We start from the raw sequence: 11621 nt of genomic DNA on the forward strand, positions 1-11621 counted from the left end.
GGTGGAGGACGAGGAGGCGGGTTCGAGCCGCAGCCCCGCTCGGGGCCCCGAGCGCTGCCGCCTGCGCTTCCGCGGCTTCCGCTACCCCGAGGCCGGGGGGCCGCGCGAGGCGCTGCGCCGGCTCCGGCAGCTCTGCCGGCTGTGGCTGCGGCCCGAGACGCACAGCAAGGAGCAGATCGTGGAGCTGCTGGTGCTGGAGCAGTTCCTGGCCGTCCTGCCCGCGGAGCTGCGGGCCCGGGTGCGGGGACGGTGTCCGGAGAGCGGCGAGGAGGCCGTGGTGCTGCTGGAGGGTCCGCAGAGGCAGCTGGACGAGCCCAGGCCGCAGGTAGAGGAGAGGCTTAGCGTCCGAGAGCCGTGGTCTGCAGGCTCCCGGATTCTCGAGGGCGGAGTGGGGGGGGGGACATTCCTCTAAGATCCACATGTGCTCAGTCTCTCTGTGCACGGCGAAGCCCCTCGGCAGTCAGGTGAAGTCCCCGGACCCCTTCTCGTAATAACCTTTTTTAATGTATCGACGAAAACATAAAGGATTGCAAAGGATCTCCGTTATATCGGAATACAGTTAGTCGAGCGTTGGCCAAATTTGTGAGACAGTTACATGCGTGCTTTTTAAAAACGAACGCGCTAAATAGTAAGATCTAGGGACGGGCCTAATAACGGATCATGTCAAAGCATGGCAGGCACGAGTGACTTGGACAACATTTGCCGGGTTGTACTGTCCTGTGAAAACATCTGCAGTTTCTGTCGGTGACAGAGCCCTGGGTACGCTTGCGCCGACTTGCTTGCTTTGTCGCTTCGATATATGACGGAAGGAAATAAGGAAATGCGAGATTTCCCTTAGAGGCCAGTAACGAAAAGAATAGCGGTGGGTGACCTCGGACCAGTTCCATAAACTCTGTAGAATAGCTTTTCCATTACAGACATAACAGGCCACTTGGGAGGGAGCTCATGGGGTTGTGGTCTGCACTAAGCGAATTAACATTTATAAAGCCCGTAGAAATTGTGCCCGGAAAAGAGACGGTACTAGCACATATAGAGCACGATAGGAGGGTTTGATGAATGCATAAACGAGTGACTTCTAGGTCCCAGGTGGTGACCAGGGGCAACGGCTCTGTTCCAAGATGGCAGTGTTGACACCGGCTCGGAGGTCCCGAAGTCCCCAGTTCCAGCCGGTGAAGGCGCTGCTCGAGCGTGAATCTGTGGGACCCCAGCCCTCCGCCGACGGAGGTGAGGATTAACTCCCGAGCGGTATGAATTCTGTCGCCTCGATCGAGTTTCACGTCAGGGTCCCCGTCACAGATCTTCTTCCCTGTGACACTGAGACTAAAAGGGAAGTTTCACACAGTGTGCACAGCTTTCCTATCCCGACCTGGACTCAGTAAGTCAGACTTTATTGACATTTGCATTTGGAAAGAATCGATTTTCCAACAAGACAGCGCTCTCCATCCGTTTAACACGAGCGAATGGAGCCCCCTATGTGGTGGCCCGCACGGTAGACACCGGGGACAGATTTGTCAGTGAGATGTTTTTCTCGCTGCGATGGACCTTACGTTCTGTCGGGGAAGACAGCAGATAGGTTAACGATACAATTTCAGACATTGCTAAATGGCGTGAAGAAAACAAGGCCGAATCGGCAAAGCCAGCCAGGGCATTACAGAGGTTGTCGGGCTGCTGTAGCGAGGAGAGTGTGACCTGCTAAGCCCGTGGCCGGTAACTAGAGCAGGGGGACACCACTCAGTGGGAAACCGGTCCCCGCTCCCAGCGTCCCCTGTGCTGTGACGTGAGGGCGATTCCCGACACACACGCACTGGGACACGCCAGTCATTGTCAATTTTGTTTCTCAGCAGAGGTTCTAGCCTGAACTCTGTGAGTTCGCCTCTCATAGGAGACCCTGAAGTTCCCCTTCCTTCTCTCAAAACTGAGGGAGTTCTCTGTTAGCAGACACCCATTTCCTCCTTTCTGGGCCCAGCCTTGGCTGGCACCTCTTTGTACATTCTCGTTTGTACCCTTCCCCCTGCGGCACCCTTATTCTCCCTCCTTTTCATGTCTTTACTCTCGTGCCTAAACCCTCATCACCCTCTGTAAATCTTGCGTCCCGGGACGCCTCAGACAACTCTCCTCCGTGGCAGTGCGTAATTGACCGGCGCTGGCCATTTGTCATTTCAGGTGGCGAAATGCAGACTAAGATCAGGGACTTGCCTCTAGGTGAGGAGCACCCAGAACAGGAGCCCGGGCAGACACCGTGCCACCTGGGCGAAGCCATCACCCAGCTACACACCTGTGCAGAAGCTGGAGAGCGGGAGGGCAGCTTACAAAGGAAGCAGAAAATCACCACCGGGAAGAGGCGGCACGTTTGCCATGAATGTGGAAAGAGTTTTGCTCAGAGCTCAGGCCTGACTAAGCACAGGAGAATCCACACGGGCGAGAAACCCTACGAATGTGAGGAGTGCGGCAAGTCCTTCATCGGGAGCTCTGCCCTCATCATTCATCAGAGAGTCCACACTGGTGAGAAACCCTATGAGTGTGACGAATGTGGCAAGGTCTTCAGTCACAGCTCAAACCTCATCAAGCACCAGAGAACTCACACTGGGGAGAAGCCCTACGAGTGTGAGGACTGCGGGAAGGCCTTCAGCCAGAGCTGCAGCCTCCTCGAACATCACAGAATCCACACGGGGGAGAAGCCATATCAGTGCAACACATGCGGCAAGGCCTTTAGGCGGAATTCGCATCTCCTGAGACATCGGAGGGTCCACGGTGATAAGGATGTTCAGGATCCGGAACGTGGAGGGACTTGGGAGAATCAGGGGAGGGTGGAGAGGTCCGAGGGGAGTGTTGAGGCCCTCGTGTCTTACACATGTGATGAGTGTGAGAGGAGTTTCACTAGGAGCAGGAGCCTTATCGAACATCAGAAAATCCACACAGGCGAGAAACCCTATCAGTGTGACGCGTGTGGAAAAGGCTTCGCCCGAACTTCATACCTTGTTCAGCATCAGAGAAGCCACGGTGGGAAAAAAATTCTGTCCCGGTGACACAGGTCTTACATGCCAGCGTTGGTGCTCATTCCTCACTGAGGTGACACTGCCCGGGAGGCCTTCCTGAGTGCAGGAATTGTGGGCCGGGGCCATTCTGACCACCGCATGGCAACAGGCACGTGAGAAAGCACTGAGTGTGGCTTAGGTGCATTGTCTTCTACATTTGAGAAGGTGGCTGGGAAAATTGTTTGAAAGGAGGCTGTGGAGAGTTCTCTGTGGGAAGTAGGACCCGAAATGGTTTGCTCTCAGCTGTTGGACTTCAAGGGCTTCCAGACTGGCTCATGCCCCTTAGCAGTCACTTAATGATATGTCCTGGGTCAGTGGCTCTGGCTTGGGGCCTGCCGCTCCGACTGCTTTGGCCTACAGAATCCGTCACCAGTGAGTGGATCAGTGACATCTTACCCCACATTGTGCCTCACATGCAGGTGCTACAAACATTTATTAAATGTACTGGTGCATCGACCTTCCTGTCTCTGAAAATCTGGTATCTAGATTTCTGAGGAATTTCTAACTGAGGCCATTTTTGTTTGTGTTTATTTTTTGAAGTCTAGATTCTGGGTCAGTCTAATGTATTTTTTGCCAAGTACATAGGACTGGCAGAGTCGGGGTGGAAGAACCCTTATTTCCTCACCAGCATTTTCGTCACTTACAGTAAGAATGCCTTAAACAGCTTCTTTATCATTAAGACGTTTTGAGACCACTCCATCCATACAGCTCGGTTCTTTAATCAACATGAATTACATTTGTTCCCATTAATTTTGCTACTCTTGAGGGGGAAATTATTCACATTCAGGTAAAAAAAAATGTCAAATTTTCACGTCAGATAAAAATGATTATGGATTTTGATGTAAATTCTATGATGTTCAACAAGTTGTTTCTCACTTTTTAGTTATCTTGGCCCTCACCAAGTGCCAAGACACCATCTGTATCCCTCTTTTCCAACTGAGCCAACAGTGTATCCAGGCTTATGCTAGCTAAACTTAAACTTCCTCCAGGTCAGAGGAGTCAAACCAGATATCTATAACAAGTATCATTCTTGTTCTCAACACTGCCCTGTGATAGGAAGATGGGGTCAGAGGCAACCAATGAGGACAGGAACCCATTGGGGTAGAGAAGCACAGTGAGAATCCCAACTATCCAAAAAAACAGCTCCACAACATCCACAGTATCAACGTAAATAATCAAGGCTATGCTGTGAGTTATAATGATTTTGTGGTATCTCCTGAACCCAAATCACCTTCTACTCAGTGCTTTAGACTATCTTCTTTCTAGAGGCCTGAGTGCCTAACACTTGCTCCTATCTTTACCCTGCTGTGCCAAGAGTGGATTCTGCTTCTGATGAAACCCCTGGCCACGTGTTGTTCTTATCTGCCCCTGGCACCCTTCTGGATTTCTGCTCTGAAGTACCACAGGCCAAGGGGCTTTAAGACCACAGGGCCTTCCCTGCATCTTTCATTGCCTTCACTACCCTCCATTACAGTCTGACTTAAAACTTTAGCTTTTCACATTTCTATAGACTTTCTCCACTTAACTCTTCCCTAGCCTTTTAGCATTTCCTTTTAAATTAACCTCAGTTTTGTTACCTCCACAAATCAGTCATTTCCTCTTTATTTTTCAGAAATATTTGCTAATGGCCCTAATTTTAAACTGTTCATTTTTCTTTGGAGTTTGTTTCTTGTATTATGTGAAGAGACATATGAAAGCCTTTTGCAAACCAGAAAGGATTATTTATACATATGTAACTTACTAAAATTAACAAAAGACCACTGTGCTTCCTTTTACTCTTTTCTGCTCTTTTGAGCCCAAGATTTCTCTGTACAGGACAGAATACTTTTGAGTATCTATGTTCTTGACAGTGTAAGGGATAAAGTACACACACGCACATGCACTCTTGAGCTGAGGCTCAAGTACAATTACGTTGGTGAGACCTGGACAGAAAATAACGCCGTGCCGTGATAAACAACTCATAAGTGGCAAACTGAAGGCACTTCAGAGGGGAAGGTCACTTCTGGTCATGTGCTGCTACCACATGGACAAGGTGAGGTGTCAGTTGACAAGACTAAAAGAGTTCATCAAATTTAGTAAATAAGACAAGTTTGAAGAGGTAGGTACATTGCAGAAGGCTTCAATGCCACAGCAAGTTTAAATTTTATGCAGTGAGCACCAGGGAGCCACTCACAGTTTACGGTAAAAATATATCTAAGAAACTGTCAGTATTACGTAATTTCAAATAAAATTAATTTGCTGATAGTCTTGTAGATATGACACATGTATAAAACAAAGGTGTGTTTATCAGTAAGTGAATTATTAAATGGGTTCATTTTTAGACTTAAATAGCCTAAAAGAATGGCCAAAAATATATTTTTTCAGGTGAAATTAGATGCAGTAAAATAAGCTGCTTGACATATAAGGCAGTACATAAAGTGGAACAAATTGCCACTTTTCATGCTTTTTAAATGTTTTTAAGAATTTTAGTTGTCAGCCATTCTACTTCTTTTCTCAACTGCAGCAACGCAGAATCCATTTCCTTTTCTTCTGCTTGTGTGAACAGGCAGCTGATTTATAGGGTAATTTTTCTACGTGGGTAGAAGTAGTAGTTATAACGAAAAGAGCTTTTCATGAGTAGCATCCTAGATGTGTTCTTAACTTTGGTAAAGATGCATATGAGCCTGCAAAAGAGATTGTTTCTCTGCCTTCTCTTTTAGAGGGAAAAAAATAGGAGTGACAACTTACCTCACAGGGTTGTGAGGATCTGCTTATTCGAACAAGTGCTGTGTAAAAGTAGTCCTTATGTTGGAATGACAACTGTTTAATAACAAAGACCATCTTTAAAACGAGTCCTGTAACTGGCAGTCTTGCTCTTACCTTGTAACATCCCAAATCATGAGTGTGGTCCCAGCTCAATTATTCATGAGAACTTTATCCACTAAGTAAACTCAATTTATCAACTTTTCTCTAATCCTTTTTATTGTCTTATTTTTCCTAATATGCCAAAATAAGGTCTGAAGAATTCAACTGATGAAACTTTTTTTCCCATCAGCTTTGTATACTTTCAAATGGAGTTGCTACTACAGAAACATTTTGGGATGACTACTTTTCCTGTGAACTTTTTTGTTGACATAACGCTTTTATTGCAAAAATATACTTTCAATTCTGCACCTACTCACTTTTCTCACTTTGTTTCTGGCCTTGGCAATCCCTCTGTATTTATATCGTCAATCTAAGACCATGGATTTTGAAAACAGCAAGAGTTCCTAGTGTCTTTTCCCAATTAATGGCTGAACACTATGACATATGCCTACCTGTTCCGTGTATTTTATTAGGAATTGGGTCACATCCAAAAGAATAAATCTACTGTACACCTTTCCAAATCCTTTTTATTGCAATTTCTAAAGTACTTTAAGATTTTCAAGGGTCTATGAAAAAAAGAAACCTAAACAATCCTAACCTCAGTTATTTGTATAAACACAATCAACCATGCCATTTAGTCCTTTATGTGAATTTTTTTGAATTTTTATTATTGATTTTATTCCTTTTCCGGCTTGTGAATTCTTAAACAGATAACACACTGCATTATTTCTAAGCTGTCAGAAAATAACTAAAGTTTTGAGTATTAATACATTAAAACTTTAATCGTTTTCTCTCCTCTGTTCTCCCAGCAGTTCTGGGAAATAGAATCTGTAGCCTTCCAGACTGCTTATAGCAGAAGGTACAGAGGCGCTGGCTTGGGGCTGGGACACAGTGGGTAAACGACCAGCTCACCAGTGTCTCCACAGCAGCTAGCAGAGTTCCTATTAAATGCGTGAGCCTAGAAATTGATTAATCCAACTTACTATTTTGCATTAAATCAAGATTCCTGGACATGTACTGCTAGAATCCAAAGCATTTACATGCCCGCATGGTGACTATAATTAATACTGTATTACATATTTAAAAGTTGCTGAGATCTTAAAAGGTCTCACCAGAAGAAAAATTCTGTAACTACATATGGTGACAGATGTCAACTAGACTTACTGATCATTTTTCAACCTACACAAATATCGAATCATGTTGCATACCTGAAACTAATGTAGTATGTCAATTACAACTCAATTAATAAAATGAACCTGCAGTCTTCCACGTTCCCTCTTTCAGAAGATGGACTCTAATCCTGCTCCTCTTAAATATACATGGACTATATGACTGGTTTCTGACAAAGGAAATGTGGCAATAGTGATGCTATGCAATTTACAAGGCCAAGTCATGAGAATAGTTTCTTCCTCTCTCTCGCTCCTGAGGAAGACAGCCACCATGCCTGAGGACACTCCACAAGTCTGCTGAGAAGCCAGCCTTGGGGGGAACCACATGAGTGAACCATATTAAATGGATACTCCAGCCCCAGTCAAGCCTTCAAATGACAGCTCCCTCGACCAACACCTTGGCTGCAACCTAAGAGATTTCAGGCCAGAAACATTCGGCTAAAACCCATAGAAAAGGTAGTGGAAAATAAATTACCTAAATTTGGAGGTAATTTGGTCCTCATCAATAGATACACATTCTCTGAAACTGTTTTACCTGTTAAAGGGTAGTTGACATGCACCCTGCCAAGCTGTTAGGAGGGTTAGGTGAGAAGAGCAGATGTTTTACTGGTTTATTGAACAGTCTGAATCAAGCAGAATACAAACGTGAAACAGTTTTATTTATTTTCCATTTGAAGCTTTCAGCTGTACTAAAGCTGTACTGAGCTTCCCAAGAACAACAGTGAACACTCACACAGTCTATAGCATGCTTTCAGATCCAAGACCACATTTAATCCTCAGTATCACCCTCGGAGATTTGATTACAATCATTATTTCATTAGATAGAAAAATGAAGGTGAAGGGAAGATCTAAGATCCTTTCGCATGTGGGTGAGACGACGGGCCCAAGAATCCACAGATCGCCGAGAGAAGCCCTCTGCTCACACCCAGGCAGTGCATGTACACCAGGCCTGTGTGTCTCCAAAGTGTCAAGAAGTGCCAGCAGCTGAATTCCAGCTTGACCGAACCCGTGGCCAACATCAAGAGATCGGAATCTGGGGGTTGGGGAGGAGGAAAGAAAGGATAGAGAGCCACAGAATATGCATCTTTAACAGGCTCCCCAGCGATGTGAATACACTGCAACATTTGAGAGTCAATAAATTAAGGGAAAGGGATAGGAAACCGTCACGTTCTACACTTAAAACCGGCCCACTCGACACCCCTTAACTTGCTTTTAGAACCAAACGGTGAGAAATTTCAATTTCAAAACATCCTCGACAGCGAAAACATTTCCCCAGACACCAGGCGTTTCCTACCCCGAGTCCTAATCCTAATGCATGTTACTTACCAAGGTGCCCCCACACCCTAGCAATTCTCTCACAGCCGGGACGCCTACCCTGGTCTAGGGGCGCGGGGCCGAGACCCTCCCCTCTCTGCCCCAATCTCCCGAGGCCCTTTCTCACACACCCACCCTATTCTGGGTTCCAGAGGCCGACTCACGAGCCTGGAAAAGGCGAGGAAGGAGAAGATGGACTCAAACACAGTCGGAACCTGCGCGCAGAATTGAACAATGGCCCACGGTGGTGGCGAACACATCCAAACAACCCGCGGCCGAGCAAGGTACTTCCGGCTGCTCTAGGGTTGCGCATCTCGTTTCCAAGTCCGGCCGCTCTAGGCCTCCGCACCTCGTTTCCCACCGCCGGTCGCTCTAGGGTTCCATTTCTCGTCTCTCGCTCCCCCCCGCCGCGACCGCTCTAGAACTCCACATCTCTCCCACCGCCGGCCGCTCTAGGGCTTTGCGTCTCCTGTCCCACGTCCGGCCACTCTAGGACTTCGCTATTTCGTGTCCCACCGCCATTTCTTCTAGCGTTTTGCCTCTCGTTTCCTACCGCACGCCGCTCTAGGACTACACATCTCTTTTTCTACGACCGATTGCTTTAGGGTCTGGCCGCGTTTCCTTTAGCATTCCGCGTCTCATCCCACGTCCGGCCGTTCAAGGACTTTTTTTTATCTCGTTTCCCATTGCTGGTCTCTCTAGGGTTCCACTTCTCGTTCCCCCTACCCCGGCCGCTCTAGCGCTCCAAGTCTCGTTTACCATCGTTGCCCGCTCTAGCATTCCGCATCTCGTGTCCTATCGCCGGCCGCTCTAGGATTCCACATCTCGTTTTCCAGTGGCCGTTCTAGGATTCCGCGTCTCGTTTCCCACTGGCGTTCCCTCTGACGTTTCGCGTCTCGTTTTCCATCGCCGGTCGCTCTAGCGTTTTGCGTCTCATTCTCCCTACCCCGGCCGCTCTAGGACTCCGTACCTCGTCTCCCACTGCCGTTCCCTCTAACGTTTCGAGTTTCTCGTCGCCGGTCGCTCTAGGAGTCCGCGTCTCGTTTCCTATGTCAGGCCGTTCTAGGACTCCGTGTCTCGTTTCCCATGTCAGGCCGTTCTAGGACTCCGCATCTCGTTTCCCATCGCCGGTCGCTCTAGCGTTTTGCGTCTCATTCCCTCTACCCCGGCCGCTCTAGGACTCCGCGCCTCGTCTCCCACTGCCGTTCCTTCTAACGTTTCGCGATTCCCATTGCCGGTCGCTCTAGGATTCCGCGTCTCGTTTCCCATATCAGGCCGTTCTAGGACTCCGCATCTCGTTTCCCGTCGCCTGTCGCTCTAGGGTTCCATGTCTCGTTCCCCTCTCCATCCCCACCACCCACCCCCTGCCGCTCTAGCATTCGGCACGTCGTCGCCTACCGCCGTCCGCTCTAGTTCTCCGCATCTAGTTTTCCACCGTCTGTGCTCACCTCACCTGGAGTAAACTCCCATTTCTTTGGCATCCAGTTCTTTTTCGAAGTGAATCACATAATCAGAATTTTAAACGTGTGTGAGACCCGTACAGATTTTAAACTGAAAACACAGGTGAAGCATAGACCATTACCTATTGAAAATACTTCTTAGAAAAATAGAATACCTACGTTTAAAAAAAAAAAAATCCTTCAGACAATGCCAAAATTAATAAATTATAAGTTGAAATTCCACCCTGTCCCTCCTTAGTCTCATCTATCTCCCCTGAGGTAGTAGTCACTGTCACTGTTAGCTTGGAATTTGAATAATTCTGATCTCTCTCTAGCGAGACAAAGGGTGAGGGGGATAGGAATTAGGCTATTTTACATTTAGTTTTTCTCCATCACTTACTTTAACGTTTTCACTTCATATCTTAGACATCTTTATAAGTCACGTAGGTCTATCTCATTTAGTGGCATCAAATACAATTTATCCAGGCCACTACATACTGGTAGACTTTTCTTTCTCTTCATTCTATTTTTTCATACAGAATAATTTTTTTAAAAAAATCAGTCCCAAACATTAAATTAGCTTTATTGCTATAAAAGAGAGTAATTATAAGTGCTGTTATTCATCAATTTTATTATGCCAACCAGAATGGAGATATTGCATAGATCAAACTTTTAACAGAACCTCATCATTTAACGCAGCAATAAGTTATCTCGTGTGTTAATGAGGTTCCCTGGTGTGTTTTAACTCCAAAACTAGTTATGTAAATTTCTATTTTCCTTAACCTAGCCATCTGAGGGCATTAAATAGACTAAAGCTTCATCCTTCACTTCGACTTCTTACAAATATCCAATAAGTCTGTAGACATTAAGAGCACTAGCATGAAGAAAATGTGCTCAAAATCCTGATCACTTTTTCCAACATACGTCACTTTTGAAACCTCCAGTACAGACTTCTCTAACAAAGTGAATAATGGGGGTAAATGCTCAACTTTTCTTGGACTTGATTAAACTGTTTATATGTTATTCTCTCCCATTTTGGAGACCCATCTGCAACAAGCAAACAGCTCTCATATTTGTATGAAACTCAAACGTGTGACAGCTGACTAGGTCCCCCACCTGGTTTTGTGTGTGCTAATTAAGTAAGTCAACCACAGGACTCGGGCACACTCCAGCCCAGGGTCAAGAGAACAGCCGGCTGGACTTCCCTGTAGTCAAACAGCTCTGAGGAGGACTGGCTCCCACTTGTCTGTTTGGAAGGTTCACCTACAGCAGCACCTTGATAAGTGTCCTGGGGGAGAGGGATTATTTTAAACTTAGAATTGAGAAATTCTACTCTACTGAAAATATTTTCGGCACTCAGCAGAGACAGGAAGAAATGCTGACTACAAAACCAACTAAAAGATGGTTACTTGGATCAGAAAACAAGCACTGGGAGGCTGACATGGCCGTGGATTAATTATGTCATAAGATCAAAGGGGAGAAAGACAAAGACTTGGAGGCTTGGAAACAGCCTGCGGGAACGAGCTCACATGTGGACAGACCCAAGTTACAAACGTTTGCATCCCATCTGAATCTCCACTAACCCACTGTCAAGGGTTTCAGTGAGCAACGGACAGGCTGATCTGCCCGACAGATGTCAGCAACTGTTTTCTCAGCATTTGCTCGTTTTTGAACACAGTGATCATTGCTAACAGAGCGGAGGGTGTGCACAGGCTCAAAAAAAGAAAATCTTTTCTTTCACTAAGACAAACCCCAACACCACCACGGTTAAGGGGCCAGTTTGCAAGAGTCCAAACCAATCCTGAACCTTAGGTATGGTG

General features: G+C 46.5%; 1 protein-coding gene and 1 long non-coding RNA gene across 2 annotated transcripts; one reads left to right on the forward strand and one right to left on the reverse strand.

The window, feature by feature from the left end:
• Window position 1: 1 nt before the first annotated feature.
• LOC102888456 (zinc finger protein with KRAB and SCAN domains 3) lies at window positions 2–6394 on the forward strand (the record flags this gene model as incomplete). The annotated part of the gene is made up of 3 exons (XM_015598275.2): window positions 2–325; window positions 1080–1224; window positions 2164–6394. Coding segments are annotated over 3 exons (1332 nt in total), but the record flags the coding sequence as incomplete, so codon positions are not given.
• Window positions 6395–7686: 1292 nt separating this feature from the next.
• LOC107196515 lies at window positions 7687–9512 on the reverse strand. Its single transcript, XR_001517920.2, has 2 exons — window positions 8498–9512; window positions 7687–8081 (listed from the first exon to the last, which is right to left on the reverse strand). It is a non-coding gene; the product is annotated as an uncharacterized LOC107196515 (long non-coding RNA).
• Between the last annotated feature and the right edge of the window lie 2109 nt (window positions 9513–11621).

The sequence above is a fragment of the Pteropus alecto genome, unplaced genomic scaffold (assembly GCF_000325575.1).
Source record: "Pteropus alecto unplaced genomic scaffold, ASM32557v1 scaffold49, whole genome shotgun sequence".
In the NCBI taxonomy this organism is placed as follows: Eukaryota; Metazoa; Chordata; class Mammalia; order Chiroptera; family Pteropodidae; genus Pteropus; species Pteropus alecto.